Source organism: Pezoporus occidentalis, unplaced genomic scaffold (assembly GCF_034315485.1).
Source record: "Pezoporus occidentalis ecotype Australia unplaced genomic scaffold, CSIRO_AGI_Poc_V1 ctg113, whole genome shotgun sequence".
NCBI lineage: Eukaryota > Metazoa > Chordata > Aves > Psittaciformes > Psittacidae > Pezoporus > Pezoporus occidentalis.
Genome location: NW_026912918.1, coordinates 605424 through 628106, shown reverse-complemented (window position 1 = coordinate 628106; position 22683 = coordinate 605424). Strand labels below are relative to the sequence as shown.

General features: G+C 41.8%; 2 protein-coding genes across 5 annotated transcripts; one reads left to right on the top strand and one right to left on the bottom strand.

The window, feature by feature from the left end:
- Positions 1 to 461: 461 nt before the first annotated feature.
- ERI2 (ERI1 exoribonuclease family member 2) lies at positions 462 to 6446 on the bottom strand. Its single transcript, XM_062634569.1, has 8 exons — positions 6345 to 6446; positions 6078 to 6214; positions 5777 to 5904; positions 5522 to 5678; positions 4924 to 5024; positions 3697 to 3778; positions 2973 to 3061; positions 462 to 2344 (listed from the first exon to the last, which is right to left on the bottom strand). The coding sequence occupies exons 1-8, from the start codon at positions 6365 to 6367 to the stop codon at positions 1001 to 1003; spliced, it is 2061 nt and encodes a 686-aa protein (XP_062490553.1). The 5' UTR covers positions 6368 to 6446; the 3' UTR covers positions 462 to 1000.
- REXO5 (RNA exonuclease 5) lies at positions 6047 to 21851 on the top strand. Of its 4 annotated transcripts, XM_062634539.1 has the most exons (20): positions 6047 to 6141; positions 6748 to 6861; positions 8672 to 8793; positions 9636 to 9762; positions 10584 to 10668; positions 11981 to 12130; positions 12286 to 12374; positions 13106 to 13221; positions 14031 to 14169; positions 14737 to 14831; positions 15609 to 15711; positions 16311 to 16447; positions 16772 to 16880; positions 17222 to 17329; positions 17453 to 17590; positions 18102 to 18194; positions 18669 to 18888; positions 19396 to 19589; positions 20100 to 20209; positions 21634 to 21851. In XM_062634539.1, exons 2-20 carry the CDS (start codon positions 6751 to 6753, stop codon positions 21701 to 21703), a joined length of 2316 nt encoding a protein of 771 aa, XP_062490523.1. In that variant the 5' UTR covers positions 6047 to 6141; positions 6748 to 6750; the 3' UTR covers positions 21704 to 21851. The 4 variants fall into 4 exon arrangements, with proteins under 4 accessions (XP_062490523.1, XP_062490533.1, XP_062490514.1 ...); XM_062634549.1 differs by lacking the exon at positions 6047 to 6141 and having other exon boundaries at positions 6557 to 6861; positions 21637 to 21851; XM_062634530.1 differs by lacking the exon at positions 6047 to 6141 and having other exon boundaries at positions 6557 to 6861.
- Positions 21852 to 22683: the final 832 nt, after the last annotated feature.

Below are 22683 nucleotides of genomic sequence, written 5' to 3'. Positions count from 1 at the left end.
AACAGCAGATGAATGAGAATTTCAGTTGCCTGCACCAGGTAATTCAAAGTTAAGGAGTGAAGTGGCAGCAAGGTTGAATTTCTTTTAAAAAGACACCAACATTATATTCCCTTGCATCCTCCACACACAGCTCTTCATAATTTGAATGAAACTATCATATTTCATTTTGCATGGAATGACTTTTTCATCATATCCATGTTAGTTAATTGCCTGTTATTGTTAGGCTGTGTTGAAGAACAGTCAGTTGTAACACCAACAGAGCATCTAAAAAAAGAGCCTTATGATTTCACTTGTTTTTCTACTGCAGTTATGGAGAAATTCTGCAAGAGAATTAGTTTTAGGTTTGAATAAATTCTTACCTGATTCCCACCATTTGGCTGTCGAAGATGGTATATTAATAGTACAGAAATAGTACAGGAGGTGGATTGAGTATACAAATGAAATGGGAAACTCATATAGTCTGAGTCAAGGTGGTGGGTAAATAAAGTATTTAATGAAATGCCACCAGCATTTTATCTTTATTGTTACTTAAAGGATAAAAAAACATTAAGAGTTTAAGAAAACATTACTGCTTCAAGAATCCCTTTGTGAAGTGCAACAAGTTCTAAATACATTTTTTAAAGTTAGTTATAACCATTACAAGTGTATTTAGGAAAAAAAAGTATAAATCAAAACACTATCATTACTAGTCCAGACCTTAAAGAATATTTTAAAGTATTTAAAATACTTGATAAAACAGAAATTTAAGATTTGTTGCAACAACTGTTTATACGTTAATTTTAGCACTTAATAGTTTTGTCTGTTCTCTCACACATCACTAAAGAGATACTTTGATATATTGGTATTTTTTATGCTTGATTGATTTCCATTTCTGTGTTAACTAAGCAGTGTAATTTCTGACCCATTCTTAGAATACGTATCTGACATCATTTGGCTGTCCTGATTATACTGAGGATGATCAGCTTAGAGTTTAAGATTTGGCCAGAAAATTTACCAATTTCTAAGTTCGCATGGAGGGCCTAAGACACAAATGCTTTTTGTTGGAAGAATTTTCTGAATTATTAGCAACACTTCTGAGAGAGGTCAAAGCATCTGCATTCCAAGCAGGACCATTAGATTTCTCTTTTAGAAGTGCATATTCCCACTTGAAGTATCCACAACCTTTCTTACTACCTTCGTGCTTGCCAACAGGACAACAGAAAAATGCTTTGCCATGATTTGGACCAGCGTTTGACACATACCGTTTTTTAGCTCTTCTGCCACACTTACACAGAGGGGGAGTTGGTTTTCCATTTTTCACAGCTCTTACAGACTGATTCAAATTGACAGTGGAGTTCAGAATGGCAGGAGACACTTCAGGCAAATTTGAACTTCTTAAAGGTAAGGAATGATCAAACGAGGCAGTTTTCTCTTGATATATAGCAAAAGACACTTTTTTCGCTGGTGGGAACATTTTTGGACTAGTTGGCTTTCTTTTAGGAACCTCTGAAGGAGCAGAATAACTTCCAGTTACTGCTGATTGTGATGAAATAGTATTTACCCTTGCAGACGGTAACTTAAAAGCTGAGAAATCTGAAGTCTGCCTTTGTACTGCTCCTACATTATTGACAGTAGTATCAGGACTTTTGTAAATTACAGATTTCAGAGGTCCCACAGGCACTTCAGTTTTCTGCAAACTTTGATTAGCTGAACTCATTACAGCTGATGGTTTCAAAATTATTCTTTCTTCAGACATTGGTAAAAGATCTGTACTGGAGTCATCTTCAAATTGAACACAGTCTGAATTCTGTTCATACTGAGATGCTGGTATTAAAGCAACATCTTCCCAGTCAGTCAGCAGAGATAAGCAATCAGAACTAGTACTGGTATCCTCATTGGAAATATTGATTGAGGAGATCGTAGTGGAGACAAGCACTAATCCTGATCCATGTTCTGGAAGGCTGTATCTGGCTGTACTCAGAGGTTGCCCATTGTTCAGTCCTTGTGGAATGCCTGTTGATACAGTGCTGGGATTTTGCTGTGCCTGCTCAAGAGGAACAGGAAATCTGTCAGTACATATGGCTGAAGAGCTTTGGGACTGAGCAGGTAATTCAAGCCTTGAGTTGCTGGTAGGTACAAAGAGGACAGCTGCAGAGGAATCGATGCAAGTGGTCTGTTGTTCCTCAGTTTGTACAGTAGAATTTATCTTAATTCCAGCAATACTGTTATGGTTTTTCTCAGCCAGAGAGTTTGTTTTGCAAATTCCATCTCTAGATGCTTCAGGTCTGCTTTTACTTCCCAGCGGAGTCTTGTCAGTGGAGTTTATAGTCAGTGTTCTGGAAATAAAGTCATTTTTCAGACGTGCCTAGGGAGTCCGTAAACAAAAGGAGATTTTGGAAAGTAAACATCCAGCAGTTTTAGGAATTAGTGCACAAAATGAATAAGCATATTATCCTAGGGATATTCTGTTCAGTTCATAGTCAAGGAGCACCTCCGCTATGAAGATAGGCTGAGAAAGTTGGGGCTGTTCAGCCTGGAGAAGAGAAGGCTGCGTGGAGACCTCATAGCAGCCTTCCAGTATGTGAAGGGGGCCTACAAAGATGCTAGGGATGAACTATTCATTAGGGACTGTAGTGACAGGACAAGGGGTAATGGGTTAAAACTTAAACAGGAAGTTTAGATTGGATATAAAGAAGAAATGCTTTACTGTGATGGTGGTGAGGCACTGGAATGGGTTGCCAAGGGAGGTTGTGAATGCTCCATCCCTGGCAGTGTTCAAGGCCATGTTAGATGAAGCCTTGGGTGGCATGGTTTAGTGTGAGGTGTCCCTGCCCATGGCGGGGGGGTTGGAACTAGATGATCTTAAGGTCCTTTCCAACCCTAACTATTCTATGATTCTAAGATACTGGCTTTATTATTTGAACAACTCACCTCTCATCTGTATTCCAGGGCTACAAAGCAAGTAGAAGGGAAAATATGAAGTAGTTACTAACCTTATCCAAAGATTTGGTAACCTTCAGCACACATCCGTCACAGATCAGCCTCCAAGCTAGACAGGCAGTATTCCGGGAATCATCCAACCCTTCAAAAGGTTATATTAATACCTTATTTTTAGGCTACTACTGGGGATATGTTCTTGTTAAAGTGTAGTCTAGGTAAGCCTTACATAAATGACAGGGATTCACAGAACTCTTGAGACATAGTTACCTAGTTCAAAAAAGGAAAGCAGAAGTAAAGCATTCTAAAGAATTCCCTGTGTTGCAATGGCTGAAGGACCAATTCACTGAGCTGACTATACATCCACAAGTTTTAAAATCCTTACTGTATTATTAATCATGTAAAACCAATCATATTGTACTGGTATTCTCTGACATGCTGTCCAGACCTCTCAGGTAAAATCAAGTTTCCTTATCCTCCCCCTGATTCAGAAATTGATCTTGTTGAATATGCACTCAGTAGCACAAGGGGAAATTACAGAAATGAAGCAGGAGGTTAGCAATAACAGACTCGTATCTTTGAAGCATCAAGCTGTTCTTGTTCTGATGTTTTTGCTGGACAGAATGTTGTATATCCTGGTAACACTAGTTTCTATTTAGATTAATGACTAGCTATTACTAGCTGCTTTAGTTTAACTGAATAAAGCTAAATAGTAGCTACTAAGCTTTATAAAATATATATTGTATGTATTAAAATGAGGATCATCATTATCATACTTACCAGAATGTTCCCGTCCTGTAAAAGCTATCCCCAAATCCTGCAAAGCACCATTTAGCCCTTTAGGCTTTCTGTTATAAAAGACCTAAGGAAAGAAACACAGGTGCTTAACATAAAGCACTTCATAACCTCTTCATAGTGAGGTGAAAACTATTTCAGAAATAGCATCTTATAAATCTCACAAGGCAATTGTGCAATTCAGGTATCTTCATTTTACAGTTGGGATAAATAAGCCTAAAACCGTAAGTGACTTATCCTGTAACAAATTAGAATGGAAAGAACCATGAATCCCTTCTCTCAGTCTTAAACTAATCCATTCTGTCTTAGCTCTGGAGTCATTCATTTGCACTTTATGGCTTACATCGAAGGCCTTAAACAGAGCAGCATTGAAGAATACAACTATAAATAATATCTTGAGATGTTTAAGCTGTTCCATATTGCACAGACATAATATATTTGGCATAGGTATAAATTCTTTTGAAATGAGAAACAGCAAATATTGCTACTCACTCCCAGCAATTCATTTGATCACAAAAAAAAAAAAGAGGGAATATTCACACCATTTATCTTTAATAGAGACCTAATTCTGCTGTCTAGATTAAGAGCCTAAACTCCACTGTCTAGATTAAGAGCCTAAACTCCAAGTGTCAGAACAGGTGAACTCCTAGATCACCCTCCTGAAGTTTACTTGACCTTCAGTGCTGTCAGCCCCCAGGCTGGAACTCTGTTGCAGCATAGACTGTAATCAAATATACATTCATTTTTTCAATATTATTCATGCTATTCAGATTATACTTCCTGGTCCAAGTGCAGTTCACATGCTAGGCCTTTAAGTATTTCTACACAGATGCTGATGATTATTTTCTACACAGTAATGAAAGGCAGCAATAAAGCACAAAAACAAGGTAAGTTAGGAAGTGAGCAGAGCAAAAGATGTCAGAAAAGCAAGAGGAGCCTGAAAAATTCTCCTAGGAGAATTCATTTATCTATCAAGAGAATTAATTTATCCAACAATAACACCAGGTTGTTTTCCTAGCATTAAGATTTCTATTAAAATTCACACAGTTCTAGGGCATGCACTTTGTTACTGAGCAATAACATCATGGAAAGAAAACAAACAGGTTCCTCTAATCACTGGATTGTACGATATTGGCTTGCAACCTCAGGTACAGTTAGCCTTTGAGACGATAAAATGAGTATAAATGCTTCACAGTTTGTGGATTTTCTCACCCTGTACGTTGCTTTGAGATCAATCCAGGAATTTAAAATGTCAGGTTTTCGCAGCTGCTTCCTTTTACACTCATAATGCAAACACACACCCAGGTCCCAGTCTGCAAGGAAAACACCCACAAATATTCTGTCACTAAAGAACTCTCCTGAAACGTGTGTAAAGGGATGTAACATCAACATAACAGTAGCATCCTGTAGTGCTGGGCAGGAAGCATAGGCTAATGCAGTGTTTGTAGATAAAAAGCACTAGGATTGTTGCAATGGGACATCAGGGTTAGTAAATGCCTGTTGTTAGTAAAGAATTATTTTATGTGGGTAAAGATCTCAAACACCTCAAAATCATTTAGACACAGTGACACAGTGCTTCTGTAAAGCAGAAAAAGGTAACAAGGTCAGACCCTGAAGATGAAGATGTAGGGAACATATCAGGATTGAGGGGGTTTCATATTTTCAGCCTTACCCCAATATTGGACATCTTTAACACTTAATAACAGGGGTTTGGCTCCCTGGAAGTGAAGACAATCTCACTAGCACCACCAAATGTTAATTTTTTAATGTGTATTACTCCCCAGAAAAAGCAAATCAGAACTTTATTTACCTGTCCAAGTAACAAAGGTACATGGTTTTGCTTCTGAAGTAGAATTGCTGAGGATATCTGTACCGAATACAATTTTCTTCTCCATTTTTATCTTTTGAATCCATTTCAAAAACTGTGATAAACAAATGCTTAGGGGGACCCCTTCATCAACCTGATTCTTTATGAAACAGAACAAGTATGTGTTAGTATGTACTGAGTCATTTGAGGTGTATTTCTTTTTAGCTCTTTAAATAATACAATAAATAGTAATTATACCTGTGTTATGCCAGTCAGTTCTGTGCAAAATTCAGAGAGAACAGGATGCTCCTGGGGCTGGACGTAGGTGTGGAATTCAGATTCAATCTCTCCTGTTGATGTGTTTAACAGGACTGCTGGGAATTCGACTGTGACAAACCAGGAGGAAGACAAGGAAGCAAAGAAGCGAACCAACCAGCCCCAAAGCCTGGCAGGTTAGAGCCGTTCACCCCCCAGTCCCTTGCTGTGCTCGGGGGTTGACCTGTCAGCCGCGCCAGCGAGCGTTCGGAGCGGCCCCCTGCGCCGCCTCTCCCGCACTCACCGATCTCGGGCGCGCGCCGCCCCGCGTCCCGCCAGCACGTGGCCTCGAAGTCGATGACGATCAGGTACCCGAACCGCTGCCGCGCCGCCCGCGTGCTGCTCCGCGCCCGAGCTCTGCTCCGCGCCAGCCCCAGCTGCCTGCGGACCGCACCGGCACCCATCAGCGCCCGCCCGGACACCACCGTCACCCCTTCCTCCCCACCTCGATCCCTTCAGGAGCTCCACTGGGGCAGCAGCACCCCGTCGAAGCTGCGGCCACGGCCCGCACCTGGCCAAACGCTTGGTGGCCATCCCGGCCCTCAGCCGCAGCGGCCACCCCACGGCGCCGCCACCTCCATTTCAAACCACCCGCCGGCGACAGCGACCCGCCCCTATCTGCGCTGTCGGCGATCGGCTGCTCTGGCCTTGCCCGCAGGCAGGTGCGGGTAGCTGCGTGCCGACACGGCGAGCTGCCCGGGGGGGCGGGGGACGCTGTGTGTTCGAGGTGGGATCCGCGGCCAAAGGCCCCTTCTCGGGGGGCCGGGGGAGCACGGGGCGGCTGGGGATCGGACCCACGGCGTCAGAGCTGCCCGGGGAGCCCCGGCGGTGGGCGGGCGCTGGGGGTATCCCCCCGTGTGAGGGGCCGGGGAGTGTCGCCCCGGCCGCCATGACCCTGCGGTGGTTTCGTCTAGGCCATGGCGAAGGCTGGCTGCCCGAACGGGTGCAAGAGGCCCGCCGGCGAGGGCGCGGAGGGACTGGCGGCTCGGAAGAGGAGGAAGGTGGATGGCGGCGGCAGGGGTCCTGAGGTGAGCAGCGGGGCCCGTCGTGTCCTGCGGCTGGGCGGCTTTTCCCTCACAGTCCCCTTGTGGTACTTCGTGATGGCATTCACTCTGGGATGCTGGAAATTCAGCAAAAATGAGTTTTACTGGCACAGGGTTGGCTAAAGGTAATCCGTGCGGAGAATGGTTTGGTTTCTGCCGTTTCTGCCAAGAAACATGGAAATGAACTCGCTTGGAGTGTTGGGCGTTAACATTTAAAGAGTTTTTTTACAAAATACAGTCTCTAATGTATTTTTTTCCGTTATGCTTCCGTGTTAAAGGGTGGCTACGAAAAAGCTGCTCCTTTTTACAAGGAGTTACATGGAAAAGACAATGGGTAATGGGCACAAGTTACTCCTGGGGAGATACTTGGACACGAGGAAAATTGTTCACAATGAGAATAATCACCCCATTGGAATAATCTCCCCAGGGAAGTGGTGGACACCCAGCACTGAGCACCTTTTAATATTTGGCTGGACAGGGTGCTGGGACAGCTGGTCTGGGTCATGCTTTGCATAGAGAGGTTGGACCTTAAGGTCCCTCCCAACCTGGGAATCTACGATTCTGAAACAAAATAGATCATGGAAGAAATACTGTGTTCAAGTTTCAGCCTGATGGTAACACCTTGCTCACCCAGGTTGTGACTTACTTAGTGCCCGAAAATAGGACAAGAGTAAGCGTGTCTGACCTGTGAGATCAGCCTTATTTGTACTCAGTTAGAGACTGAAATTCCTGTGGCTGGCAGGTAGCCTTTGCTTGGTGAAACGAAACTCATGCTGTTTGGTTGGGGTTTTGGCAAAGCTCTAATTAGGCTCTATTGAAAACCACAGTGTCATTATTTACTTATCTGAGCATGAGAGATGAGGGACTGGTAATTATACAACCCTCTGTTATTATTACCAGATGATTTTAACTACTTGAACCTCAACGACTGTCACCTCTATTTAGCTTTCTCACCCAATGACAAATAGCTTTCACAGTGCACCAGCTCAATCCCAGGTGGGCCGGCATTGTCAATTAATGAGCACAAAGCTTGTTAGCGTGGTGGGAAGACACAGTTTCTGGTAGTTGTTTGTCCTGTGGGATTCAATATTCTGTAGTGTTCCGTGGTCTTTTTTCTTTTTCCCTGTAAACTGTGATGTCTTTTTGTTGCATAAGAGCATCTTTAAAGTTTTTACAGTCTGAAGGAGCCCCGTTAGAACAGGCTCATTAGTCACTGGAGGGCTCCAAAATCATGCATTTACTTGATGATTAGCTTTGAGAATTCCTGCATTTAGGCTTAAAAAACTGGTGTGTTGAACTGCGTGGTACAGTCTCCATCTCATCTGTTTGCTTGCTTTCTGCAGTTTCCTTGGATTTTACTGAAACTTTTCCTGCAGGGGTCAGCAAACCCACATGCCAAAACGGATCACATCACATAAATGAAGTAAATGAGTTTCAGCAAAACCGTACCTAAAGTGGTATAAATGCCCAAAGCTGTAGAGCAGCAAGTGGATGAATGGGTTGAGAAAGCAGAACATTGTGTTTGCAAATCAAATAACCTTGTCTCCTTACTACATACATCTCCTTACATTAATCTTTATCAAATCCTTGAAGTTAGAATACCTGAAATATTAATAGTAAAATGAATATTGAAGAGTGATCTGAGGGGAGCCTTGCCTGTAGTGAGTGGAAGAGTTATTTTAAATATCACTGATTGTATCCAAATAGTTTCCTTTTACTTTATAACTGTCTTCATTTTCTGTGAACCCGTGTGATCAGATAAAACCTTTGTTAACAAGTGTTTCCCTTTTAACAGGAAAAGTCATCTCGCTTGTCAGCGGCTCTGTTTGGTGAGGACTGTGAGATCAGCTGCGACCAGCTGTATGAGCTGTTAAAGTATGCAGCTCTGGGAAAACGCCACAATGCAACACAGCCCAGGTATAACACATTCGGGAATCAGCTGTGCATTCCCACATGTTGTGAAAACATAGCTGAAGGCATATTGGCCATGCTGGTTTTGGAATACTTGCAACGCACTTACCATAATGACAGCCTGTATTATGTAGATACAGGTGCTATTAGACTTGCCCAGAGACCAGAATTCCTCTTCTGACAAAAAATGATACCATTTCGTAGTTTTGTTTCATGCAGTTATCAAAAACTAAACAATTTTGTAGAACCAGAGAAATTCACACTGAGAAGTGAAATACTATGGTAAAAATACTAACACAACACAGAAAATTGGAGCAGTGTTCTAGAGTGTTTTGGAAAAAACATTTTAATCACTTTGCCCTTTTTCAGGGCAACTTCTCAGCAATGGAGGGGGAAGGCTGAGGAGGGTATATAACCTTGGATGGCCAAAATATGGTGAAATGTAATGACTCTTGAAATGAAACTCAAGGCAAAAATGATCCCACTTTAGGTTTTTAGTAGTGAATAGAAAATGATTTTGTGAAACCTTTTTGATGCATTAATTTACTAGACTGCATCACTGCAGCTGAAGTTACTCATGTATTCACATTCTGATGCATATAAATGAGGTATAAATGTCTTGAAATGGTACTGCAGCACAGTTGTAGCAAAACTGATTCTTTCTTTGCCTCATATATTCTGTTGCTTTCAGGAATATGTAGTTCTTTGAGATAAGCTATAAAGTCTGTTCTCATTGAAGTCATTTGGCACTTTGCCATTCAGTGACTTAAATGCTGGGCTGGTTCCAGGTTTGTTTTTAAGAGTGTTTGATAATTGTTTTGCTTTGATTTTTTTTTTTTCAACTGCAGCTGGTGCCGTATTTCTCACCAAAGCCACCTGGCTGGGGTCGTGGTTATTGTTCTACATGAAATGAGCCAACTCCATTTCTACAAATTCTATTTGCAGTTCAAGCACCTCAGGAAAGTGTTCCGGCATGTAAGTGCCCAAACTGTCTTCTAAACTTCCAGTCCTGAAACTGTGTTCCAGGCACTAATCGCTACAGTGAAATTACTGCCTTTTCCAATAGGAAGTGGACATGTTTTGACTCTCAAAGCAAGCTACTGAGAGGATCTATTTGTAGCCATGGCAGCTCAGAACAAAGGCTTTGATATTAGAAACAGGTTTTTGAGACTTACGTCTTTGAAGCCTTACCAGGTGAAACGTGTATTGATGTTTCATTCCTCTGACTTGTTATGCTTCCTGCATCATCAAGATGCCAGTGAGGTTAAAAATATCTCAGTTAATTTGGAATTTACTCTTGAGTGAGTGATGAGACTCTCAGTAGAATTATGGTAGTCTCACTTCATTACAAGTTTCTCCCATTTCCCCAAAAGATTATGAAAGGGATTATTTCAGTTTTCTGAGTTACAGGCAACATTTTTGAAAGACGAAAGAAAGAAAAAGCATTTCAATTCAGACTTACAGAGAATTCTCCCTGAACTTCAGCAAATGCAGATCGCAGCTCAACTGGAAAGTCTGGTACTTGCTTTAGTTTCTATCAAAGTCTTGAGATTTGCCTTCTTGATCGTATCAGGCAAGGCAAATCTGTCCCTTACTACAAAGAATCCTATATCATCTGTCATTAAAACAGGTTGGGATTTTTTGTCTTCCTTGGGAAAACACCAGACAGATTTCCACTACCTTTTTATCCATCCTTCTCTTAAGTATGGATGGTTTGGGCATCAAGAAACATCTCAGTTGCTCGATATTTCTGCTTCTGTTTGAAAGTGTCTGACATGTCTGTGGTTTTTTTCCAGAGATTCATATTAACACCTTCAGCTAACTTTTTCACCAGCCTGTATGGAGAGGGAGCAAACCTGAAGCCTCAGAACACTACACAAGGTAGCTTGTTTGGTTTTGCATCATCTCTTTCAACAGTAATTTATGCCTTTGCATCCTGTGCAATCCCAGCATGCTGCTGTGGTAAACTTGTTTACAAAGAAAAATGTACAGTGGCTTAAACCATGACACTAGTTACCCTGACTCAATCAGTAACTCTCTGTGGGGCTTATTGTCAGAAGTAAATGCAAAAAGCAGAAAGTTTTTAACAAGTTTAATCCAAAATTCTGATGCTTTATTATTCATTTTGTGATTATTTTGTTCTAAGGTGTATCTAATAAAAGATACAGATATATAAATCAGATTCAGGTTAAGTAGTTACTCATTTCTTCTTAGTTTTCTTCATTATACTGAGCAGCAAATCAAGTTAAAAAGATGGGTGTGTTGACAACTGATTTCCTATTTTTATACTCTTTATAGAGGTGGTTGTAACCCATCAGGCTTGTACAAAACCTGCAAGATACAACAGTGTGAACTTCACTGAAATTGTTAAAGCGTAACAAAGAATCTTGGAGTCCTAAATGGGAGAACAAATAGCTGTTACTTTCAGTGTATTGGCAAAGTCCTCTAGCACCCTGACTGTAAACCTCACAGATCTGAGATGTCAGGTATATTTTTCTTTTAAGTGCAATCTGCAGAGAGTCACCTACAGATTGTTTAACTTTATACAGCTGTGGATTCTGGTGTCAGTTCAGCACTTGCTTCTTTGTGAGCCACACTTAGAACGCATTTTCTCCTGATAATATTACAGAAAAAAATTTCACAAAGGGGTAATAATAATAATAAAAAAGATAACTTCTTTTACAGCGTGCATGAAGTAACAGATGATTACGTTGTCACGCTTACAAGGCAAGTTTGTTTTCTCCATCTCTGAAAGGAATGTGAGACACAGACTTGTGATGCTTCTGAATCAGCCAGCAGTCTGTAGCTGAAGTGAGAAATGATTCAAGTATCCTGAATATGAAGTATATTTTTCACATATACAGAGTATATATACTGTATACATTATGTATAGTATTGTGTATATATAATTATGTATATATAATTTCTACAGTGTATGTATGTATAGGCACACAAATGTAATGTAAACTGAAGATACAAAAATACATAAACTGGAGGGAAAGAGAGAGAAAAATAAACTGGAGACAGACAGACTATTGTCTGTCTGTCTATCTAGTCTATTTCTGCAGTTTATTGTTCCAGGCAGTGTTTTCCTTTGAAATGCTGTAGCCTGTTAGTGTGCATACTAATGCAGAAAACCGACTGCAGGCAGGTAGTTCTGTCTGAGCTTGATGGATGCTTCTGTATTTTACAGGTTTGACTTCTACTGGCAGTGAATGTATTCAGAAAAACTCAGACTTGCAATGCGATCCCATCATTCGGAAATACGGAATAAAACCCCAAGGCCTTACTAGCTATATTCTAACTTTAGAAGAGCAGAGAAAAAATGACTATCCCATAAAAGGTCAGTTCTGGGGAGCTTTTGGTTGGTTAGTGAGGGTTTTTTTGTTATGTTTTGTTTTTAATTTTGACAGTTGTGATATGTTTGGTCATATAAGATCAGTGATGAGTTCTGAAAGAGAGGTCTGTTTCTTATTCATGGGTGTCTTTTCATTCCAGGCTCCCCAGGATCTAAGGGCTATATATATACAGAGTGTGATCAGCAGAGGACAGACAGCAGCCCCCTCTTTGGTCTGGATTGTGAAATGGTAAAAATAAATGTGTATGGCCTTACAAAATGCAGTCAATTGACCAAACTTCTAGCAGCTATTCCACCCTGTGTATTTGCTAAACCACTTCTGACACATTAGTATCTGCTGCCAGCCCCTTCACTGATGGTACCAGTGCTAAGGCAGGCATGAGAAGGACTCAGGAAGTGGTTCTGGTGCCGAGACAGAAATATCTTGAGCAGTGCAGCAGAGTTCAATTCTGTGTTGGTTGTCAGAGCAGCAGCTGGATCTGCCGGGCCCATCAGCAATGCTGCAGTAACCCCTGACACTGCTGTGGAATTCCTCCTCCCAGCCCTCCCCAAGGTGTGGGAAAGGAAAAATGCTTCCCTATCACACATCTTTCTTCTTTGGCATCATCACTGAGTAACTAATGATACAACCTAGACTCTGCTTTTAAATCTTCTCTGGTGAAGATGCGCTCAGTGACAGCTCTGCCATGCACAGCACAGGCTGATTCTATGAAATCAATACTTCTTTATAATGGTTTTCTTTGTGTTGTGCTTGCCTGTGTGTTTGCTGCACTAATGGTGGGCATTTAACAATTAAAATGAAGTATGCTACAGTATAACAACTAGTTATGACTGGTAGATCTCCAAGTTGAGTTAACTCCTTAGTAGCGATGCTGGCCACAGCCAAAGCAGATGTTAGCAAAGGGTTTTGAGTAGCAGCATCGTCCTGATTCAACAGTTTTTTCTGCTTCTTCCCCACAGTGCCTGACTGCAAAAGGGAATGAAGTCACTCGTGTCTCTTTGGTGGATGCACAGGGTCAATGCCTCTTGAACGAACTAGTCAAACCTGAAAGCAGAGTGATGAACTACCTTACCAGGTGACTTGCACAGAAGGTTCTTATCTTGTCATCTTTAAGAGCTGCAACCCTTTCAAATTAAGCCTGTTACACAGGACCTTTCAGAAGGCTTTGATTTGCACAGATGCCTATTGCATTTTACTCCCTGTTAAGAATAGAGTTCTTGCTGTGTGGTTAGAACAACCAGCATTATGTATACACTGCTACATAGTGCCTGCATGGCTACTAGGCAGAAGCATTACCATTCTGCAGTGTTGTAGGAAAAGTTCTGTTACAAATTAATGATACACAATGCAAGTTACTCTTTACTGCTGGGTATAAAATAAGGAGGGTAAGGGTACAGGATTTGCAGTATGGATCTCTCTGCTCCATAGTTAAGTTTGCTTATCTCTACAAAATTAATAAAGCAGCTCATCAGCTTGTACACACCTCTAGGGCTGGGCTCAGGATTATAACAAAAGCAGGCAAAACTCAAGCCTTGTCTTTTCCAAAACTTTGCCTGGCTTCATCCAGGAGGTGATGTGCCAATTCCTCAGGTTTCTTGGAAGCATCTCTTCCCACCATCAGTCTTGCAGCATTTCCTTACCTGTGCTAGCTGGTTCTGAGAACTGCATTACTTAAGAATAAGTTGTACTTGAGAGAGATAAACTTTCAAAACCAATGTGGTAGCACTCATAGCAGTTTACTATACCTGTAGTATATCTTCTTATGTTGGAACAGAAAGCTGTCTGTCATTAGTTACACTGAGTTCATATTTTACATGCCTTGCTCATAATATAGCTCAATAGGCTAACATGTTGCTTTTACTTTATCCAACTTTTGATTTGAAGATTCTCAGGGGTCACAAAGAAAATGCTTCTTCCAGTGAAAACAAGACTGTCAGACATCCAAACCAGACTAAAAGAAATGCTTCCCCATGATGCAGTATTGGTGGGTCATTCTCTAAATGCTGATCTTCAGGCTTTGGAAGTGAGTATGCTTTTAAGAGTATTTTTCCCAACCCTGTGATACTTATTTCAGACCTGAAAACTCCACAAACAATTAATCTTTTTGTTAATGAACATGTGTTAATTGGTTTTTTATTATGAATAGCCTTATATCTGTAAGGATTTAAAAGATAAAGACTCTACATCTGTAAAACTTGCATGGGCTGTTCAGAACACAAAAGGAAGGGAGGAGTCTGTCCGTATATAGATACAGTTGCAACAGAAGCTTTAAGTCTCTGCTTTAGCCAGATGCTTCTGATACCTCTGTCATGGGAAGAACTGAAGTCCTTCCTATATTTAATTTAACCAACCTAAAATGCTTGAATCATAATTAATCTTTCTAACCCAATCTAGATCTTCCCAATAGAGTGCTGATAGGAGAGTTGGGCATGTTTCATTATTCCCATCTGCTCTGTTGTTGTGGATCAGTTATCTATCACTGAGAAACTGGCAACTGAAATGAAAAGGCAGAGGCACAGATGATAATGGAGTTACTGCTCCATTTTGTATGACTGCTGTTCTTAAATGGGTGATGTTTTTTCTCCTCCAGATGATCCACCCCAGCGTTATTGACACTTCACTGCTGTTTGCCAGAAATGAAGGTCGAAGATTTAAGCTCAAATTTCTAGCCAAAGCTGTTTTAGGGTAAGATTATTGCTGCCTTGTAATGAGAAATACTAGAAACTGTCATGGTGGGTCATAATGAAATTTGAAAGAAAGGAGCAGGCTCTGCAAATAGACATGGTAAAGGAGAATTTACTGCCTGCTGGAAACATCAGGCAGCACAATAAATTAGCTTGTGTTTCAGCAAGCAGGGACACTGTGACCCAGCCAGGTTTGAGTCCTAACAAAACAACCTTTTCTGCGGGCCTGTAGCAGTACCAGCGTATTGAACTGCAGAGCAGCAAAAACACTTTGGCTCACACAAATGAAATTAGTTGCAGTTAGCAAGAAAGAAAGGCTAATGTATGAAAGTATGTTTTACTGACATAAGTTATATTCCTTGGTGTACTAGCAACCACTGGATAGTATCTTAGTGCTACAGTTCTCACTATTCACATTAATATTAATATTCTGCAGTGCCAAATTTCACTGAGTTGTTGGCTACTTCCCTGTCTTTGTGCAAATTGTGAGCTGGGTCATTGGTCAAAGAAGTACAATTAAAAATAGCCATGCATTAGAGTACCAAGTATTAGCATTGCTTGTGTCAAACCCAGTAAACAGTGTTTTGCTCAACATTGCAAAAACATTTCTTGCAGTAACTTTGGGGAGTATTTCACAAGAATGCTGCTGCACAGAACTGAAAACCGTTTTGGAGAGGGGAAGCTATTTTGCCTGAAAAGGACCCAGTTTAGAAAAGACAGGATGTTGGTCAGTGTGGAAACAGATAACCTGCCTGTACACCTGATTTTGATGCCGTAGGAAGGAGATTCAGTGTGAACAGAAGCTTGGGCATGATCCTGCAGAAGATGCTAGAGCTGCATTGGAATTGGCTCAATTCTTTATTGAGCAAGGACCAGCAAAGGTAGCTACATCTAATTTAGATTTCTGTCCTTAATTGCAGAACATACAAGTTGTGAAAAAAAAAAATTATTTCTCTCCATCCTTTTGTTGATTTAAAAGAGAAAATGGAGCTGTGGTAGAGGCCTCAATTTTGACAGCTTGTTACTTTCAGCATATATCCAGGTATCTCAATAACCTGAGAATTACTGGTGTTTCAGTACTCCAACACTGACGTGAATCAGCATTGCTGCTGATCTTGAAGAGGGGTATTGAGTAAAGAAGCATTGAGACACTTCCAGCCTACAGGAATGCCTGTCATTTTTCCAGATGAAAGAAATGAGAGACCTTGTATGTTGTGGTAGTGATTCAGCTGGCTTTATGAGTCTCTTGCTTGTGTTGTTGATTTCTGAGAGAACTTTTTTGGAGCTGATTGCTGGTTGATGCTGTGAGTGCTGCATGCTTCAAATGACAACAGAAAATAATAAGGCAAAAAAATTAATGCCTGTGTTTGTTCACTGCTGTGGAGTGTGCCTATGTGACTCACAGAGAAAGCACATGCTTTTTGGTTAGCTACAATTAGCTGAGATGAAAGCCAACTGTTAATCTTCTTCCTTCCCCAAGGTAGCAGAACTAAACTTGGAGATGCTTCTGACAATTGAAAAACTGGCTGAGGACTCACAGAACAAAGCTGCATTACAGCCACAAGGATGTAGAGTCCAGAAACAGTTGAATGAGCCTCCACATTTATCCAAACCATGGTAATAAGATTCTGAAATACGCATGCTTTTTCTTCAGTCAGACTCTCAGTAAAATCAAAGAAGTCTTGTTATGTTTTGCAGAAGCCATCAGGATCTTCAGAGAGACACACAAATAATTATAGCATAGCACTGATAAACTTACTGAGAACTTGCATTTATATTTCACAAAGCTTTTTCTTGGCTTCTTTTGATGTTGTGGACAAGAATATTTTTTTCAAATATCTTCAATGAACTGTATCATTTTTCTCTGACAAGCACTTCTTAAAAGCTTTTAATTCACCATATCAATAAATCTGTGATTCACAGCATTCTTCTCTCTGCTAGTTTTTTAGACTGCTTGCAGGTGACTGGCCAAAAACCCGTCCTGTTGGGCAGACAGGGACTAGACTCTTCTGGTCTGTGTCAGAGTAACCTGAGCACTTCAAACAAACAGGTGAATGGGCTTAGAGTGAGTGGGTTGGTCTAAGCAAGCATCAAAGTAGTTCAAAGGTCTTGTTCTGGGGGTGGGTAGATGAGTCCTATTTTAAAAAGCTGACTGACAGTACTGTTAGCAATAGTGTTAATACCAGGTTAGCTAAATCCATTTTAACATTTTGGCAATAAGCTTTGATCTTCTACATCCTCTCATGAGTCACTAAAGAAGAATTTCTGCCTGAGGGCTTCCTTGAACAATAATGAAAATTAAAGTTGGGAATTCAGTTCTGTAGCTTTGTTTCTGCTCCTTTGCAGTACAGTTCTCTTGTATGTCTGAGCCTTATACTCTTCTCCCTCCAGATTCTTAAGAGAGCCTTAGAAGATGTTCCCCTGTCCACATTCAGTATCATTCAGTTCAGTTTGGGTCCAGAGTACATTGCATCTCATCTTCCTGCACTTTGTGAACAGGTACTGTTTTTTTGAGAATAGTCTTCACTGCTGAGCTTAGAAAGAGACGTTATTTATCTGAAGGCACCAAGCGGTTAGTTCCTTTGCTTTGTGAAGTTTCTTCTCAACTCTGTGTTCCTACAGGTGAGAAGCAAGCTGACTGACATGCTGACAATTTATGCAGGTCCTTTTGAAGAAGGCTTTTGCCTACACTCTGTGAAAAAAAAATTTGGGAGGTGTGGACCAATCCAGTCTCTTACAGTGGTAACTGAACCATACAAGGTAAGGAGTGCTCAAAGCATTAAGCTTGCTGATGGGCAGCGCAGGGTAGGCTGAAGTAATCTCTTGGAAAAATACGGATTAGAACCACTGAAATACCGGTTACTCCATTCGGTTTTGGGGTTGGTTTTTTTTCCTGGTGGTTGAGGCATCAGCTACAACAGTTCACGATATCTAAAAGTTGTTGCACAGAATGACAAGAGTAAGCAGAGCTCATGTGGCTTTACTGTGCTGTTGAACACAGGAGTACTTTGAGCATGGAGCTGAGATGCTTTTTGTCCCCTTTTTGAACTTACACGCTAAGGCCTTTAGTGGCAAGGAAAAACAAAGTTGTTAACTGATGAACTAATTGAAGGTTGTTTGTAAGAGATACTGTGTATGAAGTGTTAGATGTATTACCTCTAAATCTTTTTATAAAAAGAAAACACAACTTTATTGAGACCTGACTTTTAAAAAAGGGAGGGCTAATGTGTCTTATTGATCAGTCTGAAGTATCTTATCATTCTGTTTCAAGCCTTACGTCTGTATCCAATATGAAGTGCTAGAAGCTGCCCAGCTTGCTGTGGAAAGCCTAAATGGAGCTGAGGTAGCAGGATCCTGCATTAAGGTAAACAACACAAATAGCAAAAGCACAGGAACAGCATCCAGTATGTCTCTTAACATCTACTCCCAGCCTAGCATCTGAGCAAATGCTGGCTGTTTGTGCTGTTACAATCTCCCTGTCCCTAGACAATTTAGGGCCACTGGCAGAAAGGAAATGGTGATAGCTCCCTTCTTCCCTTTCTGCCTGTCAGCAGAAAACGTTGTCCTCCAGCTGCAGCTTCAAAAGGAAGAGCCAAGTAACAGGGTGTTAAAATGCCGTAAAGCATGGAGTTCTTAATTTGATAGTGGTTCTGCATTACAAACATAATCTCTCTTCCTTCTTTCATGATTAATTAAGTTAACCTTCATTAGTCATATTTTTTTTCTAGAGAGAGGAAATAGCTTGTCAACTCTTGGTAATGGGGGAAATAATTTACTATAGAAGCTCAGAACACAGAGCTGCTGGGGCTGACATTTGTGCCTGCTGAATCTACCCCAGGTCCAGAGACCTGTCACTGCAGCAATGCTCGACTGCGATGATTTGATAAAGGAACTAGAACTGGATGTAGAAAATGAAGGTGTGATTTATGTGGCGGGGCTAAAGAAGTCATTAACAGAGATGGACTTGCAAGAAGAATTCAGCCAGTTAAAAGACCTGGAAATACTGTTCCTGCCAAAGGACCTCCAGAGTGGCAAGCACAGGAACTGCTGTTTCCTCAGTAAGTAGCTTCACATACAGCCTGCTTATTTCCTTCAAGTAAGCTCATCTAGCAGCCCTTGGGCCTTTGCAGAGACAGAGCAAGAACAACTGCCAGTCATGTGTGCTCAAAGTGATGGTATTTAAAATACTGCAGTGAAAGAGGGTATTGTTTGGAGGAGCAGTTTACACCTAAGTATTTTAAGGGGAGGTGTGGACCTGCTAGAATTTGACTTTAGAATAAGTTCCAGGATAGCTCATTGGCTCTAGTACCTCAGCTTGAGGGCTGGCCACTATGCAGCTCCACACAGACAAGTAATCACCTCAGAAACCTGGGTGAGTGCTGTTGTGGTTAACTTGCAGTTCTATGGTCTGATGTTTACCTGTAGCAAAACGAGGATCTGTTTGCTGCAGTGATTTCAGTTTCTTAAGTCCCTTTTTCTCCACATCTGTAGCCCTGCCCTGCAGTGCCAAGGAACAGGGCAGCAACATCCCTGCCAAAGCACATCTTCTTCCCTTTGTGTTTCAGAATTCCAGGAATCACAGAGTGCTGCAGATGCCCTTGAAGTTATAAATGGATGGACTGTGAAGGGCAGCAAACTAAGAAGTAGGAATGCTCTTGCTTCAGGTCACCTCTGGAGATGGATTTGGCAAATGAATCACAGCAATGGGAAGCAAGGAGGACACATCTTATATGAGAAGATGGAGCAACTGTCTGACTCTGTGAGTTTAAGGCTGTGCCGATGTTCGTTGCATTTAGTGAGGAGGTACTGCCTGGGAACTAGCAGTGATAAATTTGAGCAGATTTAGGTGTAGAGCTGCATGTGGCAGGAGGGGCTTCTTGTGAGAGGAGAGCAGAAAGGCTGCCAAGGATCAGTTCCCACAAGGCAGTTTGGAGAGGTAATATCGTGTGAGATATTACAGGGTACTGTATAACCTTAAAACCAGCATAGCTGTGGTGCTACACAGGAGCTGAAGCTATCACTTGGGAGCAGATAGAGCTATGTACAGGTGTAATAGGTGGTATGGGAGCCGGAGGGAGAGGTGACTAGTGGTGTAGCCATATGGGGGGGGGGGCTGGCAGATCTAGTTGCAGTAACAGAATCACTGCTGTCCTCACCTCTTTGCTCTCAACACTGCCTGAGGTCAGTCTCGCCACACCTGCTTTTAAGTGTGATTGCTACAGATCTGCAGATGAATTGGGGATTTTAATGCTCATATTCTGTTATGCAGGAGCAGGATCTAAAGAAGAAAGTGAAGAAGTTAGACCATCATATCAAAAAGCTTTATAGAAGTCTTCAGAATAATACCCTGTGTGTTGTTCTCTTTCCTGGAGTGAACAGGTAACTTGCCACTGATTTTGCAAAGTGCCAAGGAAAATACATAGCCAAATAGTTTTATCTTAATCTATTAAAACCCTGCACAAGGAAGTGAAAGCCCAAGAGAAGGCCTGAAGAAGCTGTTGTACTTCTTCAGTCTGACTTTCATGTTTGGCCAGTAAAACCTCAGCAGTAAGTTCTGCTGAAACCACTTATGTCGCAGATGGGCCAGATTAGCAAGGCTGAAGTACACAGCCTTGATTAATTATACAGGTCTTCTCAGTTCACCTGCCTTTCCCAGCTGCATGTTCCATCCCTATAAACAGCAAAGGTAAGTTTTACACCAGAACCCAGCAGTTTCCACAGCAGCCAGTTTTTTGAGTGGTTGTTTTTTAAAATGACCCAAGTGCTGCAGCTGAGGCTCCACCTACCAGCTGTTGTGTTGTTGTACCCTGATGTGCTTCAGCCACAGCTGATGGTTTATGCCCTCATTCTTACATGAGGGACACAGCTGGGGAAAAAAAGAACACTTTCAGTGAGTCCATAAGCTTCTGTAGGAAGGGACAAGCCCTGGAGCTGAGTTGGGCTTCAGCACTAACATTGGGGATGCTTCCAGCTAGGGTGGGCTTCGTGCATTTCAGACTCTGGAGCCCAAACTGCCAGTCATTGACTGCTTAATTATTAACCAGCAAGGTTAAAGCTTTCCTAGGCAAGGCCCTAGTTACCGAGGCCATACTTACTTCAGCAGTCTTCTGTTCTCTTACTGTGTCACTGGTCAGACAGTCAAGTTAAGGTCACATCTACCCTTGCTTTTCTTCAGTTTCCCTTCAACAGAAGGGGTACCATTCCTTGTGGAGACAGAAGACATGCCTTGAAATAGGAGCAGGGAGGCAGGGCTGCTCGGCAGCATCTCTTCTCTGTGGCCAGGCAGCCAGGCCAGGTTCCCCTCTCTTGTAAAGCTTCCTGAGAAGAACATTGATGCTGTATTACCCTCTGCACCAAACAGTGTCCCCAAAAAGGGAGATGCATCCCAAGCCACAGGTATATTTAGGCTTAATAGCAATGACAAGCTGTTTCAGCAAGGTTGCGTGCCAAGGGCTGCTCTTGGGGTGATTTGCTCCAATTGTTCAATTTCCAATAACTTTGGTTTTTTAAAGAATATGTTTTTGGTTGGTTTGTTTGCTTGGCTGGGCGGGTTTGGAGGTTTGTTCGTCCCAGGCTTGGAAGAGGCTTCTTATCCACAGGACTGTTTCCCAGAGGACTGGCAGCCCAGGGGAGGTTTCTTGATTAAAAAGAATGCCAAATAATTATTGAGTGGGGAAAAAAAATAGGGTTTCCAGTCTGCTGCCTCTGAGGGCTGCAGCTTCCCACCACTAAGACCAGCAAGCTTATTGTGTGCATCAAGGTTACCCTGAGCAGAAATGACGCCCCTCTTGTTTATGTTGCAGCAGGCACGGAGCACAACCTGGCCTTGGTCTGATGGCAGTAAAAGATGATGGAGGGAGGAGTGCTCACTGAACTGCCAAGTTTTTAAGCAAAGTCTTTTGTTAAGATATTTTTAATTACTTTAAATATTGATGTCTTTGTAAAGCTCTCCTACCATACGAACAATAGGCTTCCACTCTGTATATTTTACAAAGTCTAAAAATAAAAGCTATTCAAAACATCTTAAAGCACAAAACTTTTTCCATTAACCCTTCCTGCCATGGCAATTTCCCTTGGCGGTGGGTGAGGTAGGCAAGGGCATGGGAAGAACTGGGGACAAGCCAGGGGGGAGCGTTGCTTAAAAGCCCATCTTACAGGCTGGGTTGTCTTCACTGAATCATTGCAGGCTGCAAACCAGCAAGCCCAGTTCATGCAGTACCTGCAGCAGCTGCTCGGTATTAACAGCTGTCCTCAGGAATTGTGTGGATTTCTGGCAACACAGTGTGCCAGCTTCTGAAGCAGTCACTGCCTCCTTTCTGGGAAAGCATTGTACTTAGTCCATGGAAAGGAGGAATTGGTGATTCATACTTCTTGGACAATCTCCACTTAATCCTCCCTCCCTCATCACCCCCCATCCCTTCACACACAGAAAAAAAAGAAGAAAAAAGAAGTTGCAAGGGCTGTGTTAAGGAGAGCACAGTCTGTGGGAGCTTCACACATCAGTGCTTTCAGCAGGGCGCTAGAACTGCAGTTGGAGTAACAGTGCACAACCAGCTGCAGGATGAGGTGTTTGCAACAACTTCAGACCTATGCTTTACAGCCATTGCCACCTCAAATAAAGTCTGCTGGAGCATCTCTTGTTAACCTGGGGAATTTCCAAGCAGGAAGATGCCTGGGAGACCTTTTGGCACTCAGAAAAAAAAAAGGAAATGCTTGTTACAAGGTTTGAACATGAGACAAAGAATTTCTTGATATGAATTAGAATGGGCTGAGATAAAGTTAAGTAGTTATTATTCCAGAAATTATTAAATACAGTTGATAAAATACTTACACCCTCCTACTTTCCAACCCCA